The 21,242-nt window shown below is 42.0% G+C and overlaps 1 protein-coding gene across 7 annotated transcripts; it reads left to right on the top strand.

Moving 5' to 3' along the window:
* The first annotated feature begins 1,835 nt into the window (after nucleotides 1-1,835).
* Nucleotides 1,836-19,973, top strand: BTNL2 (butyrophilin like 2). 7 transcript variants are annotated; one of them, XM_043450156.1, is made up of 10 exons: nucleotides 1,836-1,991; nucleotides 2,254-2,322; nucleotides 4,924-5,007; nucleotides 6,852-7,199; nucleotides 9,372-9,653; nucleotides 11,477-11,497; nucleotides 14,989-15,336; nucleotides 16,432-16,713; nucleotides 17,383-17,487; nucleotides 18,030-18,309. In XM_043450156.1, the coding sequence occupies exons 3-10, from the start codon at nucleotides 4,929-4,931 to the stop codon at nucleotides 18,152-18,154; spliced, it is 1,590 nt and encodes a 529-aa protein (XP_043306091.1). In that variant the 5' UTR covers nucleotides 1,836-1,991; nucleotides 2,254-2,322; nucleotides 4,924-4,928; the 3' UTR covers nucleotides 18,155-18,309. The 7 variants fall into 7 exon arrangements, with proteins under 7 accessions (XP_043306091.1, XP_043306090.1, XP_043306089.1 ...); XM_043450155.1 differs by having other exon boundaries at nucleotides 2,254-2,378; XM_043450154.1 differs by lacking the exon at nucleotides 1,836-1,991 and having other exon boundaries at nucleotides 2,015-2,322.
* Nucleotides 19,974-21,242: the final 1,269 nt, after the last annotated feature.

Below are 21,242 nucleotides of genomic sequence, written 5' to 3'. Positions count from 1 at the left end.
CAGAGATTATATTAAGTGGTCAGTGGGTACTAATGTGTCTGATCACTAACACAGTGCAAAGACAAGTCCGAAAGTCCTGGGAAAATCCCAGCACTTTACATACCATCAAGATGATACAGAATGTGTGTAACAAATAGCTTTTGATACCGCAAAATTGAGTGTGAAAAAATAAAGTTCCGTTTTCCTATTACTGATCTGAATTTTTACGTCAAGGCCTATCATGTCTTAGAGCAAAGGGGTCAATCTAGTAATATCCAGAATACCCCATGACTTTCTTGACCATTAATAATTTAAAAGCAGCCCTCTGCCCAGGCTTATTTCTAAGTCCCCAGGCAGGAGGTGGTGCAGGACTGCTGGAGAAGGCAGTCCTCATATTGTTGACTCCATACAGTGTTGACTCCCACTGTATGTCATGGTCACACTGTCCCTGGTTGTTCTTCCCATATTGGTGATGAAGACATCCATGCCATCACTTTCCTCTTGCTGTATCATCCATGCCAGCATTTGAGGCAGTAATCTTTCGTTCTAAGAGTTGAATCTTCCAGGGTCCCCCTCTTCTTGCTTCGAGTAGCTTTCCCTCTGCTGCTGCTCTTTGGGGCTGTTGTTCAAGAGACACGCCTCTGGCATCACTGCCATGCCGGGAACCAGAGGCGAAGTGGGACAGCGTCCCCTCCACCCTCCCTGAGAGACAGAAATGGGGTAAAGGAGTTTTCACCAAGGTTTAATTACTTTATTTCTCCTCTTCAAACTCCTCATCCTTCACCATGAGAAAGGTCTTTATCTGCACTAAAGGTAGCAGGAAAAAAATTCTTCATTAAGAAGAGCAGTCTCAAGTTAGGTGGCCCAAATATGAGTGGACCTTACCAAGGGAGAGGAAGAAACTTCAGGAAAAAAAATTCGCTTAAATACTTTCACATAGTAATGTTGCATATGCTTATATTTTATATTGAAATGAATATTTACAGTTGAATTGTCTTGGAGAACTTTTTAATTCTTGAGAAGCCATACCTCAGGGATACTGCCGGTATGATTCCAGACCACCACAATAAAGTGAATATCACAATAAAGTGAGTCACACAAAGTTTTTGGCTTCCCAGAGCTTATAAAAGTTAACATTTATGTTCTGCTGTAGTGTATTTAGTGTGCAATACCATTATGTCTAAAAAGCTATGTATCTTAATTAAAAACACCTTATTACTAAAGAATGCTAACTATCACTTGTGCCTTCTGTGAGTGGTAGGAGTAACATCAAGGCTCACTGACCACAGATCGCCACCCAAATATGATACTATGAAAAAGAAGTACTGGGAGAATTACCAAGCTGGGACATGGAGACATGAAGTGAGCAAACGCTGTTGGGAAAATGGCGCCAATAGACGTGCTTGGCTTAGGGTTGCCACAAATTCAATTTGTTTAAAAAATGCAATACCTGGGAAGCACGATTAAAGGAAGTATGCTTGTATCTGCAGATCCCAGTGATACTTGCACTCTGATTCAAGGAATGGACTTAAGGGGAACTTAAAGGAAAATCTAAGTTAAACCAAAGTGCGTGTGCATGTGCGCACAATGAATGTGCCTATAACTTCCCTTTTATAATTTTTGTGCCTGAACATAGTATTGAAAAGCTTTTTAAATTTCTTTGGTTCAATGTTTGTAATAATTAAGCTCTTTATTACCCATCAAAGGGAGATAAAGAACCAACGTTAAAAGAGCAATAAACTAGCAGGAGAGACCTTGGCCTGGCGCTCTGTTCCTGGAGAAGGTAGTTCCTGTCTCTGGGCCTCGGGCTTCTCACTATTGGAAGACAGGAAGGATACTTGATATTCAGTCTTGAGTCCAACTTTAAGCCCCGTGTGCACTGTTTTGTGGAGGCCTGACACTGGGCGGGAGTCCTTAACATCTGTAGACAGACGGCCAGCCTGAGGGGCTGTGAGGACCTGCCAAGATGGCCCAGACCAGATGTTAGATGGGGCCTGGCTTTCTGGGAAAGGGTGAGGAGTGTAAACGTTAGAGTTTGGTCTGCAGGTCTGGAGAACTCATAACTAAACCCGGTCAAAGTTCACTTGCCACCTGCGTTTCACTTTTCAAAGGATTACAGCTAGGAGGTGAAGATGTGATTCTGACTGGAGTTTCATCTTCAGGGATTTGGCTTTTCCTTCAGTTTGGGGGAGGCAGCTTAACGCCTGCTTCACCCAAAGCCCAGGGGACCGGGGTTGCCTCCCCCCTTTGACTGTGCCCCCATTCTTGCTCCAGGCAGCACTTCAGGCTCTGACCTGTCTCTGTGGAACCTGCTCTGTGGATGAAGGGCGCACCCGAGACCAGGTGAGGAGAGACCCCAGCGGCACCCTGCCTTCACCCGGAAGGAGAGAGGGAGACACGTGAGTGGACTGGGGAGTCCCTGGTCGGGGAGGAGGAGGATGGGGGAGTTGACTAAGATGAGGAAGCAGGGCCTAGAGATGCCTGGCAGGGACGCCCTGCCACTTGTTGTAACACCCCCTACTTGTATTTTATACTCACCCCACCCTATGTTTTTCAAAGTGCTGCCATGGCGTATTTGAGCCTCACAATATTGCAGTGAAGCAGGCTGGGTGAAGAAGGGGCTCTAGATTAAGCCTCAGAAAACCGGGATCATATTACTCCTTTGTCTTGTCTGAAGCTGTGTTTGTGCCCCTGAGCCTTGCTTCCTTGTCTATCACATGGTGATGATTCAGCTGGATTTGCAGCATCTGCCTGCAATGCAGGAGACTCCAGTTCAATTCCTGGGTCGGGAAGATCCCCTGGAGAAGGGATAGCTACCCACTCCAGTATTCTTAGGCTTCCCTGGTAGCTTAGCTGGTAAAAAATCCGCCTGCAGTGCGGGAGACCTTGGTTTGATCTCTGGGTTGGGAAGATGCCCTGGAGAAGAGAAAGGCTACCCACTCCAGTATTCTTGCCTGGAGAATCCCATGGACTGTAAAGAGTCGGACACGACTGAGCAACTTTCTTTTTCATTGACATTTGAGACTGGGTGATTCTTTGCTGTAGGGACTTTCCTGTGCGTTGTAGGATGTTTAGCAGCAATGGTGGCTAGTACTCATTATATGTCCCCCTCCCCTTAGGTGTGACAACCGAAAATGTCTGCAGACATTGTCGAATGCCTTCCAAAGGCAAACCGTCCTCCCTCCCCACTGACAACCCTGGTTTAAGGCATTTATTCTCCCTGTTTATACCCTCTCACCAATCTCTTTCTGAGCCTCATTGAAGGTTCACATGCATTTTCACAGCTTTTTTCAAAAGCTTCCCTGGTTTGGACAGCTTTTTTCCTAGAGTACTTTTGTCAGTTTTCTCTCTGCTTTCACATAAAGAGTCTAAAGGAACACAAGCTTACAAACTGATTTGTAGCAAGTGTGGGTCCTTCTTAGCTTGCCTCAGTGAGTGATGGTACTTTGACATGGACTTTGCAGGTTTTCTTAGCTTTTACTTGCTGGAACCACATATTTCTGCTTTCCCCAGGAGGAGTTAAGAAGTCAAGATGGTAATTTCCTTCCATCTGAGGGAACGGGACTGATCCTTTTCAAGCGGCAAACTACTACTGTTCCGCACTGTCTTCTAACCCTCAGCCTCATTTTCCTTAAATATTTGACCACTCTTTCAGGTATTGTGGTTTTGTGACTGGGTTTGTATCACATTTCTTAGAGATATTTTAGATGAAAGGGACTTCCCCGGTGGTTCAGGGATAAAGAATCCGCCTGCAATGGAGGAGATGCAGACGACACAGGTTCCAATCCCTGGGTTGGGAAGATCCCCTGGAGAAGGAAATGGCAACCCACTCCAGTATTCTTGCGTGGGAAATCCCATGGACAGAGGAGCCTGGTGGGCTACAGTCCATGGGGGTCACAAAAGAGTTGGACACAACTTTGCAACTAAACAACAACAAACGACAACAGTGCATCACTTTAGAGAGTAAACAGTCATAATACAGAAAAAATAACCTCCTGAACCATTTGGTTCATCATCTCCATTTCAGATGAGTGTTGGTTTTTCCTCCTGCTCTGTAAAATTGTATTGGCATTAGTTTATGGGGGGAGAGGAGCAATACCTTATTGCTCTTGTGCAAGTTCTTATATGTGATGTGAAGTTTTTCTTTCCATAAGATTCTTAACACAGCTGATAGACTAAGTCTTAGATACCTTTCACCCTGAGTGTTTCATTTTCCAAAACCAAATCCAGCATTTTAATCTTGGTAGTTTTAAAATATTTTAACTGTGTGGAAGTATTTTTATGTTGTTGGTTACAATGGACATGTTGAGTTTGCCCATCTCTACCAATTAGGCTTTTTCTTTTATTCATTTCTGTGTCTTCAAGATGATACAGAAAGATGATACTGAAAGGTTATTCAAGGTCATTTCCTTGGTCATCTTCTTCTGTATCACCGTTTCCACTATTATTTTCTTTACTTTCCAAGGCATCCCCTTGCCCTGGTGTTCTCCTGGTGATGGCTTCCTGGTTCTGAGGCCTTCTTGCTCTCCTTTGCATCCAGGAGACTGTAGAGATGAGGGACTTTGCAGGACTGACTGAAAGGGGAGGGGTGAGAAAAAGTAGTTGAATACTGCTCTCTAATTCTGCATGCTCAGAATAGATGGACCGAAGGAGACCTTTTGTAATCAAAGCATCATTGTCCCTTTGGCCCCAAAGATCTTTTCATTTCAGTCAGAAATCTACCTTCAGTGCCCCAAATAGCATGAAATACAACAGTGTAAGTAAGAGGTTGGAAATGATCGATAAAAGCAGAGAAGGGGAGCCAAGCCCATTTCATCATTTGATTATGGAAGGTGTTGATGTTGCTTCCCTGTTACGTCTCCATAACCACTGGAAACCACAGAAGCGCTTGTGTATTGCAGCCACATTTAGGTACCGTTGTATTTTCTCTTGTGTTTGCCCCAGGGAGGATGGTGGAGCTTCCTGGATACAGCCTGTCTGGTGTGTTTGCCTCCTTCTTCTTTATATTTCTCAGCATGAAGCAATCAGGTAGGATGCTCTTCTTCCCTTTATCACGTATTCCATTGCTCAGAGGTCCAGTCTGGGTGCTGACTCCCAAATTCAAAGGAGCTAGCGTAATATTAAGAGTGAGGATCCAGGGGTCAAAGCCCTTGTGTTCCACAAAGACCTCCTTCTCCTCCAGCTGTGTTATGTTTGGAAAGTTACTTGAATACCTTCTGCCTTAGTTTTCTCATCCTTAAGAATGACAACCTAACTGTATCTCATAGGCTCACATGGGCTTTAAGAGTAAATGAGGCTGTACATGAAAAACACTTGAATCAGCACCTGGAACATGGTGAGTCATTCATTCTCCTGCTTCTATTCAGGATAGCTCTTTCAGGGCAAGAAAAGGGGTTGCTTCTTACCATCAATTAAACGGTGTAAAAATACATGGAAATAAACTAGAAGAAGATTTCAAGAAATGGGCTTGGAAAGCTCAGTAGCTAAATTTTCTTGGTTGAAATATTATATCTTGAAAAGGGATTGTGAAAATTCAAGGCCAGTGGGTAATGTCAGAACCCCCAGTAAAATGCAGGATGACAAGGTGGGAAAAAAGCATGGGCACAGGACATCGGAAATCACAGGGTCCAGACAGAGGCTGCCAGGAGCTACGTGATGTGGTGAGGCTGCCCTCCTCTCTAGTGATGCACTTTCCCAAGCTGTAAAATTCACCCAGACGGCACAACCTCAGTTCTAGTGTTATGTTCAGATTTCATCCACACAGGATACCAGCAGATATCTGCCTATGTTCCATAGTGAGCACCATTAACTTGATACTGAACAACAACTCAACAAGATGAAGTTCCTTCTTAGGAGGTTTGGATCTGCACAGAGAAAGTGCAACTGGCCCTGGAATATTTTAGGATGAGAAAAAAAACATAATATACATGACATGAAATTAGGAAGCATAGGAACATACAGACTTATGAAACATCTGTTCAATTTGTAGATAACAGAGAAGTCAAACATGACTTAAAATTTTATTGGAAGGCTCGAACTCTTCATACTAATCACCGCCCTTAATCTGCCAAAAATATCCTTGCAAAAGCTGCATTTTACATAGCCCTAGTAATTGGAATCTTGCCTGTTTCAGAGAAAAACAAACAAACAAACAAAATTCCAGTTCATTACTTAGGACAAGACAAGAACAATTCTGAAAAGCTGAAAAGTCTATTGAATAAATCTATTACCTAAAATTTAGGAAAAGTGATTACAATGTCAGTCACTAAAGTGAAATTGTTATCATTCAGTCGCTAAGTCGTGTCTGACTCTTTTCATCCCCATTAACTGCAACATGCCAGGCTTCCCTGTCCTCCACTATCTCCCTGAGTTTGCTCAAACTCATGTGCATTGAGTCAGCGATACCAACCAACTGTCTCATCCTCTGTGAAATTACTAACTATAAAATAAATCACAGTAAAATATAAAATAAGCCACTAACTAATAGAGTTTTCAATTAGAAAATCAGTTTAAACTTTAACTTATTTGAGAATAAAAGCAGTGCAGAGATGGTAGTTGTTAATCTTAAAGATGAAGAAATTAAGATTGCAAATCAATTTCTTGAGAATAATGGATTTCTCTCCAAATCACACAGCTGGTAAGTGATAGATTCAGCACTCGTACTCAGGTTTTTGAACTACATGCTATTTTCAGTACACAAGATTATCTCTGTAGCCACCAAACATACATATAGTGCTGAGTTTCTTTAAAACATTGCAAATAGAACCTTCCCTCTTCCAGGGGCCTCCATTTTGATTGAGTAGGCATCCCAAAGAAATTGTATTGCTCCTCCAGGTGGCATTTCCCGATTCTTCTGTGTCACTCTTTTGTAGATGACTTTAGAGTGACAGGTTCTGCCCATCCTGTCCTGGCCATGGTGGGAGAAGATGCCCAGCTCACCTGTCAGCTCCTTCCCAAGAGGACCGCAATGGACATGGAGGTGAGGTGGTACCGCTCGGAGCCCAGCACTCCTGTGTTTTTGTATCGGGGTGGAGATGAGATAACGGAGATACAGATGGAGGAGTACAGAGGCCGGGTAGAGTGGATAGAAGACGGCATCACTGAGGGAAGCGTGACTCTGAAGATTCACAGCCTCCAGCCATCCGATCACGGGCAGTACTGGTGCCGTTTCAAAGACAACAACTACCTTGCAGAAACAAGCCTGCTGCTCCAAGTAGCCAGTGAGTATCTGGGGAAAGACATAGGCTCTCAGAAGGGGAAGTATATTAACCTGCATTAAGTTCATTTCCAGGTGAACAATTCTCTTTTAATCATGGAGGCAACTGCTGATGTCCAGTCTGATTTATTTGGAGGCAAGTGGTTCTGCAGGCTTTAAAGTGAGCTCACTTATAAACAATTTCCCCAAGTTTAACTTACACAGTTTTGGCTATTCTTGAGGGTTATTTAAAATTGATGACACGTAGTCATTAGCAATTTTGCTGAGGCAAGAATTCATGCCATACGGGTTAGTGTGCAAAGGCAAGTCAGCTGCTGTGTGAGCGAGTCTAGTTGACAAGCCCCACATCTCTGCTTTCTGCTACTGCTAAGTCACTTCAGTCGTGTCTGACTCTGTGCGACCCCATCCCTGGGATTCTCCAGGCAAGAACACTGGAGTGGGTTGCCATTTCCTTCTCCAATGCATAAAAGTGAAAAGTGAAAGTGAAGTCACTCAGCCATATCCGACTCTTCTCGCCCATGGACTGCAGCCTACCAGGCTCCTCCGTCCATGGGATTTTTCAGGCAAGAGTACTGGAGTGGGATGCCATTGCCTTCTCCTCTCTGTTCTCTACTCAGCCTCAAATACACAGTCACTGAGATGTGAACTCACTATTTGAGTAATGCCGCCTTCAGTTAAAAAGCTAATGATGAGACTGCAGAGGTTAAGAGCATTGTGCTTTTATGGAGATTATGGATACTAGTGTTCAGTGAATTTGGGGCTCACAGATGATTTGGGGACATACCCATTGTGAGTGGCAAGGACCTGCATGATGCTTTTGTGTTAGCAAAGCAGGAAGGGGTTGGAAGAAAGGTTGGAAGAAAGGATAGCTCTGTGGAAAAACAAATATCTGAAAGTAATCGATCGTATGGTCCCTGGCAGGAGTAACTACTTCACGTGCTAAAGAGAAAATTGCTCTTGTCATTTAGTCACTAAGTCATGTCTGACTCTTTGTGACCCCATGGACTGTAGCCTGCCAGGTTCCTCTGTCCATGTGATTTCCCAGACAAGAATACTGGAGTGTGTTGCCATTTCCTTCTCCAGGGGATCTTCCCAACCTACGGACTGAACCCACATCTCCTGTATTGGCAGACAGGTTTACCTTTACCACTGAGCTGCCAGGGAAGCCCAGAAGAAAAAATTAGGCAAATCCATTTACCGTATCAGGAAAATTGTTCTAAGAAGAATTTAACTTCCCTAGCTGATGCTGCTCTCTTCTTTGCTCCCCTAGGAGGTTGATCTCCAACACCTTCTTTTTCTCAACACCTATGTGTGATTATTACTGTTATTAAGCTCAAGTTGATTCAAGAAGGATGAAAAGAATCCTCAAACTTCTGAGATATGGAGTAGGGAGGGCCCGTACTAAGGCATTTCACTTTCAGGGACATCTGAAAAGAAGCCATGCATTTTCTAAGGCTCTGGGTGAAGAAAATCAGTCTCTGTTCTCAACAAGTGGTAGGGACAAAATTGTCATCTATGGAAAATAGAATCCCCTTTGTTTGGGTTTGAGAGTTGTATTGAATAGGGAAAGAATTTCATGATTATATAAAACTAGGATTCTCAAAAACATTTTCCATGGAATGGAGTACTTAGATACAGAAAGTCCTCATGAGACTTCCCATTTTGCATACCCCAGGTTATCTGTTTTCTCCCCCAGGTCACAACCACCAACAAAAGGAATGGGAAGAATATTCTCTCTGGAGAAGAGATCTCACTTTACAGTAAATATTCTGTTTAAATTGGAGTCAAGATATCATCCAACATGTCCAAGTGCCTGACACAATAATATTAAGATGAAAAAGGCAAAGTCTGTGGCACAAGGGGGTTCATGAGTAAATTGTAACACATCTTAGTTTGCAGTGCTAGAGACAGAAGCAAAATGTCATTATGTAACTCTTATTTTCCTGACTGAGTCTGAATGAAAATACTGCTCATATGCTAGAATTTAAAGATCCATACTAGGGTATAAAGGGTATGTAAGCTCCAGTTTGAATGGGAGGAGGACTTTGGGCCACCTTTTGCTCCCCAGAGCCTCGAACTCCTGCTTTCTCCCTATGAGCAAGGTCACTGGACTCCCAGCTCTGTGATTTGTGCCTCCATGGGCTCCGGGACTCAGGGCTGTGTCTTTCTACCACAGGTCTGGGGTCTGACCCTTACATCCACATGGGCGGATCTGTGGAAAGTGGACTCCAGCTTGTATGCACTGCAAAGGGCTGGTTCCCGGAGCCTCAGGTTTCCTGGCAAGACATCAAGGGAGAAAAATTGTTGACTTTCTCTAATCATAACTTCCAAGATGAAGATGGCTTGTTCTATGTAGAAAGCACTCTTGTGGTCAGGGATGCCTCTACAGAGACTGTGTCCTGCTTCATCCACAACCCCTCACTCGCCGAGGAGAAGGGCTCAGATGTCTCCATCCCAGGTCAGTGCTCTACCTCTAGGACCAAGATGCTTCCATTAGTGGGAAAGGTTGAAGGGACTGTTCTGTAGCACCTAATATTTTTTAATCAAGAAGAATATCTAATATTTAGTAATATGCATTGTGTATGTGTGTTAGTTGCTCAGTCATGTCTGACTCTTTGCAACCCCATGGACTGTAGCCCGCCAAGCTCCTCTGTCCATGGAATTCTCCAGACCAGAATACTGGAATGGGTTGCCACTTTCCTTCTCCAGGAGATCTTCCTGACCTCGAGGCTCCTGCATTGCAGGTGGATTCTTTACCATCTGAGCCACAAGGGAAGCACCAATATGCATTAAAAACTATAAAACATTTATGGCTGGAGATATACATAGCCTATATAGCTATATTGTTAATGGCATTCCATTTATTTTTGGATTCTGCCTTTTCTTCTTTATTAATTTTCTTTTCTCACAAGTATGTGTTACATTGTGAAGGATATACAGCTGTTCATTCAATTGAAATGTTTTCTTGTGCTGTATTTTTGCCAGTTACATCTAGGAACTTATCACCTGAAGATAATCAGAGATGGAGACAGCTATTTAGTAATGCATCTTTATTATAGCCTCATTTATAAAGAGCAGCAAAAATAGAAGCCAGAAACGCAATACAACAGTGGAGTGTTAAGTGTCTTATGTTACTATACGTTATACCATTGATGAAAAACAGTATTTCAAATAATTTTAATGGTTGAAAATAACCCCGATGGACCATTTAAATGATAAAGATTATATCTCTCTATAAATAGACATTTCCAATCATTTACAGATTATTGGCTTTAAATAACTTAAAATTGCACTAAGACTTTTGGGACACCCTCTACATTTATATATTTAAAGATGTAAGTACTTAGCTATTTATATAAATGGTTATAGGGAAAAAGTTAAATGTTATATGTTGCTGTTAAAAGGAGTCAAATTTATATATACATATGTATATATAATTGCAAAGCATATATTAATATACCTCTTAGTTTGTAATTCGGAGAAGGCAATGGCACCCCACTCCAGTACTCTTGCCTGGAAAATCCCATGGATGGAGGAGCCTGGTAGGCTGCAGTCCCTGGGGTCGTGAAGAGTTGGACACAACTGAGTGACTTCACTTTCACTTTTCACTTTCATGCATTGGAGAAGGAAATGGCAACCCACTCCAGTATTCTTGCCTGGAGAATTCCAGGGACAGCGGAGCCTGGTGGGCTGCCGTCTATGGGGTCGCACAGAGTCGGACACGACTGAGGCGACTTAGCAGCAGCAGCAGTTTATAATTATGGGTGATAATCATCTTTGTCCACATATCATAAAGGTATAAAAATATGCTTTTCATATATGTGGAGAGGGAGTGTCTAGGGGAAGGCACAGGACAGCCATTGTGAGTTTCTAGTGTGAGTAAGCAGCGCCATCGTGGTAACTGGCCTCACCCACCAGCTGCACCCTCTCACCCTTCTATGGTTTCTGTACCTGCTCTTCATCCCAAAGGGCTTGTATTTATAAAAAGAATATTATTGTTTCAATAAAATAGTTAAATATGTTAAAGATAAGCAGAAATAAGCAGAATTATGGGGTGGTAGAATTGAGAACAGTCTTGTTGTGCAGAGAAAGGGAAAAATAGCTGGACCACCAGGTGATGGATGGAGAAAAGTCATTATTTTTCTACCTTTTATTTCTTTCTTATGAATCACCTGTTTCGAGAAAATGTAGACCTTACGTTTTGGGGGAAGGGAAGGAAATATTTTCTCTCCTTTCTCTTAGAACAAATTCCTTGATATGTTATTCTCATTCTTTTTCCAGAAAAACTCCAAACAGAGATGGGTAAGCGGAGATGGCTGGTGTGCATGAGTGTACACGAGCCTCTGCCCTCCCTCCACCCCTGAGGAAGGCGATGCTCCCTGGACAAAGCTCACACAGCAAAGGCGACGCATCGTGACCCAGATGAGAAACTGGGGCATGATCTTCCCAGTCTCATCTTAATACTGGAGGGACCAGCCAAGCGCAGTCTCACGCAGGCACCACTACACTGCATAATCTGCCACTTTCCGTGTCCGTGGGGACCCCCGTGAGCCCCAGACGGATGCCTAAAATGGGTGTAGATGGAAGCTTTGTCCCACCAGGCGGGCGGAGAGAGAGTGTGTAGGGAACGGGACGGGACAGCTGCTGTGAGTTTCTGGTGTGAGTAAGCAGTGCTGTTGCGATAACTGGAGGTCCTCACCCACTCGCCGCCTGCACCCTCTTGCCTTGCTATGGTTTCTGCACCTGTTCTTCACCCCAGCTGGACCTGACCTCATCACTGTTGGGAGGAAGTTGTGACTTCCCTAGATGCAGCCTGGGACCCTGTGCTCAGGGTGGTCATTTTCCTCTTTTTCTTTACTTACTAGTCGGATTGCAGGTATTATTTTATGGTACCTAAGATAAGTGGTTTAAACAATAACCAACTGATTTTTGAGCCTCTTTCAGTTTCTCTTCTGTTGCCTTTTATCTTCCCTGCTTTCCTCCTTCCTGTGACCTCTTCTCTGAGCCCATAAAAACCAGTCTGCTACCTACCTGCTCATTTTCTCCTTCCGTCCATACCCCGCTCTCCTTTAAGTCACCTGCTACAGGATTATGTGTGAAGGTGTGTGTGGGTGCCTGTGTGCATGTTAGGTGAGTTTAAGCACATTTTTCAGCCCATACAGGAGCTTTCAAGGAAAATTAAGATGGAGAGCACACCCCAATTTCTGCCAGAGTCTAGTGTGGTACTTTGGACGCCTTTGGGCCATAAAGATAAAGAGAAGGGCCTTGGGACAGTCAAAGGTAACTCCGTAAACTGCGCAGATAAGATAACTCTGTAGACTGTGCCCCGATAAGCCTTACCTTCCAAGTCAAATCCCTTCCCTCCTCGGGCGGACAGAAAACTTGGCTGGCAGAACTTGTCAGTTACAGCTCAGCAAATCAAGCCAGTGTTGGGCAGGCTGACCCACATCTCTGTCCCGAAGGAAGGTCCTCTCATTTCTCTGGGTTATTTGAATCAAAATGACATGCTTCTTGGAGATCCAGCACACAAAGTACAGTCTGATGTCCTATTGTTTCTAAGTGGTGCATGCCTTCTGGGACCAAAGGTAAATAAGATGAAAAGACCAGAACTTCCCTTGGCTCTGCCCTCAGGAGCCTTGAGGACAGGCTGGTAATAGAGAGGAGATCAGGGAGTTCAAAGCTGCCACTGTGTTGTTAGAGCTTGTAACTTAGAGCTCAGAGGCTGCTGGCAAACCAAGATGTCTATAGAAGTGCTGAAAATGAAATCCTAGTTCCTACTCTGGCAAATGTTATTGGTTATAAAAATAATAACTAATTTTTTTTGAAATGATAATCACATGCCCAGTATGATGCTAAATGATTTTCGGAAATTATTTTTCTTTTCTTCCAATAATTTAAAAGGTAAATAGATTTATCATCATTTTACAGTTGGCAAATAATCAATTTTAGCTCTTAATTACCAGTCTCTGGTAGGGCAATCTAGTTTGAGACTATTTGAGACTAGTTTGAGATATGTACCACAGCGCATGGATAGGAGAAAAAGAAGAAAACCTCATATAGATAACAGAGATGAGGAAATGGTCTGCTTTATTACTCTAAGAAGCATGGATGGAGAAATAGCAGCAAACTAACTCCTAGGTCTTTTTTTCATGATTCCTACTTTTGTGTTTAGATTTTAACAAGTACATATAAAGTGGAAATAATATGTTTTAGGTAAAATTGCAAAACAAAGCAAACAACATGCTGGAAATAACTGGGAGACAAATTGTATCAAGAATAGAACAGAATAATCTGAAAATTAGAATTATGTTTCTAGAGAAGTACCTAGAAGATTACGCATGAAATACATAATGAGGACATTTTGCCTTTGATCATTGATTCTTCACCCAAACAAGTTACAAAGTTATGCCTGGATTTCTATCATAAATTACCATTTTGTTGTTTAGTTGCTAAGTAGTGTCCAACTCTTAGCAGTCCCATGGACCGTGGCCCACCAGGCTCCTCTGTCCATGGGATTTTCCAGACAAGAATACTGGGCAAAATTCTAGGCAAGAATAACATTATAAGATCATTATAACAGTTTTCAAGGTCACCCGAGAGCACTGACTAGTGTGTGTTTAGAGCCTCACATATGTGGGACCTTGGGGCACCGAAATGTGATGACTGCTTCTGACTTATGAGTAAGTAAAGTCGCTCAGTCATGTCTGACTCTTTGCGGCCCCATGGACTGTAGCCTACCAGGGTCACCTTTCCATGGGATTTTCCATGCAAGAGTACTGGAGTGGGTTGCCATTTCCTTCTCCAGGGGATCTTCCCGACCCAGGGAACGAACCTGGGTCTCCAGCATTGCAGACAGACGCTTTACCATCTGAGCTACCAAGCTAGGGGGGTTTCTTCATATTTCATTACTAAAAAGTCACCCCATTTTCATTTCGTTGCCATTATCAAGGTCTATAATGGGATTGGCTCCAATAACCTCAGGTCTTGAATCTCTTGCCTCACTCACACTGCATTGCTATCATTGTAATCCTTTTTATATGGATTATTTTGTTTGAAAGTGAAAGTTGCTCGTCATGTCTGACTCTTTGCAACCTCATGAACTATACAGTCCATGGAATTCTCTAGGTCAGAATACTGGAGTGGGTAGTCATTCCCTTCTCCAGTGGACCTTCCCAACCCAGGGACCAAACCCAGGTCTCGCAAATTGCAGGTGAATTCTTTACCAGCTGAGCCACAAGGGATGTCCAAGAATACTGGAGTGGGTAGCCTATTCCTTCTCCAGGGGATCTTCCTAATCCAGGAATTGAACCAGGGTCTCTTGCATTGCAGGAGGATTCTTTACCAACTGAGCTATCAGGGAAGGTTTAACTCCAGGCAAACCTTTTTATTTTGATAATGACATATTTATCTTGCAGTATAAGAAGCTGAGACATACACAGATTAAGAAGTAGTTTAAGGTCATGCAAATTTGGAATGATAAAATGTTAATTTGATTTTAATTGCAAAATTATTTTCTTATGGGTCTATAAACTGAATAAGATTATAGGAAAGGGATGCAGGTGTGGGTCTAATTAGTGATAATCTTCAGATGGAACCATGGGATGGTTCTGCCTTGCACAGGGGCAACCTCTATCCTGATTCCACCAAATCTCCACATCTGTAAAGGATAACTCTGAACCTCAGGCGCCCTTGGATGCCCCTGGGTCCTGAACACTACTCTAGATGTTCTTGCAGATGACACTCTTTGCTCCAGTTTGAATCTTCCATTGTGTTTTTTCTGCTGTATTTAACAGCTTCCTTAAAAGTGATTGGACCTTCCCAGCCCATCCTTGTTAGAGTGGGAGAAGACATACAGTTAACCTGCTCCTTGGCTCCAAATACTGATGCACAGAAGATGGAGGTGCGGTGGGTCCGATCCCACCGTTATCCTGCTGTTTACGTCTATATGGATGGGGCCCGTGTGGCTGGAGAGCAGATGGAAGAGTATCGGGGGAGAACTGCATTGCTGAGTGATGCTATGAGTGAGGGGAGGCTGACCCTGCAGATAAATGATGCCAGGATTTCAGATGATGGGAAGTACTGGTGCCTTTTTGAAAAAGATGGAGTCTACCAGGAGGCGGATTTGGATCTGAAGATTGTAGGTAAGGATTCTAGACAGATGTTCTGAATTCAATGTCTATTCCTACTGCATGTAACTTGCTGGGTCCTGGAAAATTTCTCTGACATCTGAAATTTTCTTAATGTCCATTCACTCATCAAATGTATAGTAAATTCTCCCTTGTGCAGGAGCTATCATAGATACATAATGTCCACAAACTCAAATGACCAGACCTAATTCTTTGTGTGTAGAATTTGTATCCTTCCCAGGATCTCCATAAAGTGGTCATATCTCTAGTGAAATGTGAGATTCTTACTCCATAATGACACGGGACTCATTATTTCAGTGTGTTACTAAAATATCGGGAAAGATGTAGTTATTTGGAAACATGGTAATTTGAAGGTTAAACTGTTGGGTTGGCCAAAAAGTTCATTCGAGGTTTTTCCATCATGTCTTAACAGAAAAGCCCAGATGAACTTTTTGGCCAACCCAACAGATCCACCACATAAGAAAAAAAAAAATGTTGACAGTATTGGCAGGGATGGAGTAGGGACAAGATCACTCCCTGCATCATGATTTCCCTCTGTCTATATTTGTGGGTGAAAACTGATTTTTCTAAGCTTGGCAATTGCCATTGAGGACATTGCCTAACTCATAGATAATCTGTTTCTTCCATGAGTGGTGTATCCAAATTAATAAATACGTTTAGAAAACATCCATGGGAGCACATGTTAACAAGTTTAATGAACTTCATCATTTTCTGCCATTGGAAATATGTATTTATAAGATTTTGTTCTTTGAGAATATTCTCATCCCTTTTTCCGGCCATGTTGATTCATGACCTCATCAGAGTTAATTTTTGGGGTATAGAAGAATAAAAATTGGATTTGAAACTTATTACATCCCTTAATCTGTTCCAGAATGATTTTAGGAGTACAAAACATAAAAATATGCAAACAAAAGGAAACAAAGGCTCCAGCTAGTCTCATTCCTAAGCGGTGTATAAACTTCGCTTACCCCCGTAAGCTTCGCCTTCTGCTCCAAGTCTCCGAACCCATCTCTCCCCTTGCAGTGAAATCACTGACTATATAACCATTTGCAGAGACTCTCAGTTGCCTTCCTTGGTCTTTATTCCCAGGTCTGGGTTCTTCACCTCAGATCTCCATGGAGGGACTGAAGGATGGAGAAGTAATGCTAAAGTGCACTTCAGAAGGCTGGTTCCCACAGCCCCATGTGCAATGGAGGGACACGGAAGGAAACACAATACCATCCTTTTCCCAGGACCTGACTCAAGGCAGCCAGGGGCTATTCCAAGTGGAGGCAATTCTACTGGTCACAAACAGCTCTGTTGTGAATGTGACCTGCTCCATCAGCAGCCCCCTTCTAGGCGAGGAGAAAAACACAACTTTTTCTACTTCAGGTTAGTGATTCCATGTGCTCCTCTCAGCTTTGTGAATTAAATATGAAGACCAACCCAGACTTACTCATTTTACTGCTTTTCTATTTTTTTTTCTTTTCTGATGAAGTCTGTTGCTATCTCTTGCAAAGCTGGTCTTCAAGACACCTAGGATTCTACTCTTTTGAGCTTCTCCCTGAAATCCCCCACTAAAGCCTTAAGGTTATATGGTTACATCGTCAGCTACTAAATTCCAAGAATTGACTCTATCATCACTGTATCTAGACTCTTTTCTTCCAATGCAAAAACATTGACATCACTTCCCCCTGTCCCTCATGACAGGTTTTCTTCCAGATTAGAAATTAATTTTCCATAGCACCATTTTCATGGCTGCAGATTCGGTAAATTTATCTTTTTGCCATTCTTGTTATTCCAGTGATTGTGGTGATGATAGAGTTGGAAAAGAGGAGGGGGAGAAATGTGTGTTTTTCTGAGAGGAGCTAACGGGAAAGCTAGCATGAACCTCTAGTCTCTCCTCGGCTTCTGCAGAGCAGGAAGCAGGAAACCAACTTTCTTCTTGATAGGACCAATTCTCATCCACCTCTGCAGCCTAGGAGATGCTCAGATGAAAAGAATGATCCTGAAATTCTCCCAGTTTCATGATTTAATGTGATTCTGGGGCTTCCATTTCAGAGTCCGGGATGATTTATTCATGGAAGAGACTGCTGATTTGGGGATTGCTTCTTCTTCTTCTTCTTGGAGTTATAGGCTTGATCTGGAGGAAAAGCTGTGGAAAAGGTGAGTTAGGAGAACAGAAACAGCGTGGAGCAGGCTTTGTGGTGGGAGCATTTTCAGCAGACACTGAAGCACAGAGGCATCCAGTGGATATTCAGTAATTAAGGAAACATGAGAGTCCATGGCTTACATGCATGTAATTGAGGATCAGTGTTGAATGAGATCAATTTACAGTAATAATAGAAGCAAAAGGAGTGAAAGATAATAATTTAATCTCCCAGTGCACATTCCCAGGTGATCTAGTGGAGGGAGAGGAAGATAAAAAAGTGTCATTGATATCCTTGCTCTGAAGCTGAGACATAACTGGATTCTGTCAGCATGAACTGAGATCATTGAAATATGGTGATTGACTTATTGGTTTTCCTTGCTCTGAAGGAAGGGTTTCTCATATACTGGTGATTTTGTGAGCCCTAGAAAGTTCTTCCACTTTAAATTTCTTAAGTCATCATGCCTTTTTCCCCTGTTTGGATGTTAATATTATGAAATTAATATTTTAAAATATTCTTATGTTGGTTATTATCAGACTGGATTTTCCTTCTTTGCAGTGAAGGACACACTGGGTTCAAAAACAGCTCAACGAATCCTTTCTGAGGGAAACAAGCTTGTGGCCCACAGACAGTCACGCAGCCAAAAGTCCCGCAAAAATTTGACGACCTCCTTCGCAAGCTAGGACGGGAGGGGCTCGTCTTAGGAGGGTGGTACTGAGAGGTGGAAGTTAGGGATAGGACAGAATAGGCCTTGACTGTTGCCAAGGACAGCGTCCGGAAGAAGTCATCTTTATATTATCTGAGAATGAGTTGGGGCAATGGGTTGCTATGGATATGAGGACTGGGCCATTTCCTCTCCTGTAAGCCTCCACTGCCTGAAGATGTCTCTAGGGCAAGTTAGAATCTCCCTTGACTACACCTCTGGAGGCCTCTCCTTTTATAACTTGAACAAGTGCCCTATTTATGGTGCATGAGTGCTCAGTTGTAAATTTTAGTACTGTGCCACCTGGGAAGCCTTATCTATACTTTCCCCCAATTTTCTTATCTGAAATTCTGCACCCCCTGCTTTCTTTGGTCTCCTAGTGTGGATCCTTCTGACATCTTTCCTGCACCCAAAGGAGTCTCAGCAACACCTCCAATTACCCTGGATTCTGGAAACCAGGGTTATATTCTAAGTCCCAGTTCTTTTCTCTTTTCACCAACTACTAGAAGGGGACTCACACACTCACTCACTTACCTAATCAAGAGGATTCAACCTTACTCTGGTGTCATGTCTGACCTGGAGACTTATCCTTTCTGTGAGCTGTCATAGCCCAAGCTCTCTAATATCCTGCCTGCTGATCACAATCTGATATCTGATAACAAAAGACCTTTAGAAAATCCAATGGAAAATGCAACTTAGCCTAGGGGAGGAAGTGCAGGGAACAATCAAATATTTGATTTGTGTCCCTAGAAAAGTAACAATTATCCCAATGGGACTGAGAAAACAAAAAGATACAGTTAAAATAAGGAAGAGAAAATACAGATAAATGTAAGGAGAAAAATCTGATCACTAAGATATAACCTTAAAAATCCCATAGAGTGTGTAATTTCTGCATCACACTTTTTCAGGAACTTAACTGAGAGTGTGGAATGAGGAAATTTTTCAGAAATACTAGACCAAGAAGAAAATGTGTTACATGTCATGTATATGAAAATGTCAATTTTAGTTTTACAGTGCAAAAGCACACAATTTAAAATGAATACTTATAAAAGAAACAGAAGCAATATGTACAACACAAGCAATAAAATTCAATGGAAATAAAAAATACTTTAAATCACAGTGAATTAAAGAAGAGAAGCCACACATAGGAGAAGAAGAATGTGAAAAAGTAAAGATTTGGAAAAAGTCTTAAAATCTTCTGAAGTGAGAATGAAGGACACCTGCAAACGACAGACTGCCGCTTTCTAAGAAGGCAGACAGCACGGTTTTCACTGTCCTTTGAAGACTATTCATCTCTGGCATTCTGGAATTTTCTCTTTTGGATCATGTTATTTTTTCTTCTATATTTAAACTCATTTATGTTTGAAGTTATGTACTGAAATATTATAGTATGTAATATTATTCTTTCACAAATATTTTCACATTTATTTAGTTTTTAAATTTTTCCAACTGTCGTAAAATACACATAAAATTCATCATTTTAATCATTTTAGAGTGTCTAATTCTTGTTGTTGTTTAAACTAAAAGAGAACCAAAAACCATAAACAGTTTCAGGGCTTTATTCAGACTCTGATTTTACAGTCTCTTGAAGAGAGAAATAGCAATGGCAGAATGCAAAATGGGAAAGATGCTATTACTAACATAAGAAAGATATGTAATTGCTGAAATGATGTCTCAAATCTGAATTCAATTAAAATTAGAAAGAATGTAATCAAATTGTATTTAATTTTCCTATCCATTAAAGTTTTGTTTAAGGAAAAGAATAAAGTGTCCAAGACATCAGTATTTTTTCCATTCACAATATGTGCAACCATCATTAGTATTCAGTTCCAGAATATTTTGATCCAAAAGGAAACTCCATCACCATTAAGCAGTCATACCCATTTCTACCTCCCTCCAGCCTCTGTCTACCTTGTTTCTATAAATTTGCCTATACTGGGTATTTCACATAAACAGAATCATAAAATACTGTGCATAGAATTTTTGTGTGTCTGTATTTTTTCTTTTTTACTTAGTGTAATGTTTTCAAAGTTAATCCATGTTGTTAAATATTCCAGTACTTCATTCCTCCTTTTTTTTCACTAAAAGATTTTATTTTTTAAGAGTTATTTTCCCCAGGTTTACAGCGAAATTGAGTGGAAAATCCAGAGTATTCCCATATCCCTCCCCTCTCACCCTTTAGTATCCTCTATTATTAACAATTTGCATTGGTGTGGTGCATATATTACAATGCATGAACCGAAATTGATACAATACTTTCAATTAAAGTCTAGGATTTGTTTATGCGTGATATATACGTACATACATACATGAACACACACACACACACACACACACACACACACACAGGCTTTCCCGGTAGCTCAGAGGTAAATGAATCTGCCTGCAAAGTAGGAGCCGCAGAGGATGAGGGTTCAATCTCTGGGGGGGAAGACCCCCTGGAGGAATGCATGGCAACCCACTCCAGTTCTTGCTGGAGAATCCCATGGACACAGGAGCCTGGCGGGCTATAGTCCATAGGGTCGCAGAGTCAGACACGACTGAAGTGACTTAGCGTGCACGCACACACACACACACACACATGTATGTGTATGTGTGTATATATATATATACATATATGACAACAGTAAAATATCCCAACTGAGCCCATTGTCCTTCCTGTTCCATGCACACTTTCAGTATTACTGTACTCGTTCTGTTGCCACCCCCACATATCTTCATCCACCACGTCCATTTGATTATGCCTATTAATATATTCCCCACCTTTCCTTTGCCTCTGTCTTGCTTGTTATTTAAGCCCTTCTTTTTTTGTAAGTAAAGTTAATATTCTGGGCTCTGGATTTATTCTTCTTAGATTCAAATTCTGACTGCCACTTAGCGGCTGTGTGTTAGGGAAGTTTTGCTATGGAGGTGTGCCTTCCAAGAGGGACTGTTCGAGGGACTTGCCACTTAAAGATCTGCTCTAAGGGCAGAAAAATTTAAGGGGTCTAAGTTGATCTCTTCTGCTGTCAGAAAGAGAAGGTTCATTTGATAGGAGAAGCTCGTATTTTATATTCTTAGAGAAGTAA

Source organism: Cervus canadensis, chromosome 28, assembly GCF_019320065.1.
Source record: "Cervus canadensis isolate Bull #8, Minnesota chromosome 28, ASM1932006v1, whole genome shotgun sequence".
NCBI lineage: Eukaryota > Metazoa > Chordata > Mammalia > Artiodactyla > Cervidae > Cervus > Cervus canadensis.
Note: the sequence above shows the minus strand (reverse complement) of the source record. Positions and strands in the feature narration are given on the sequence as shown.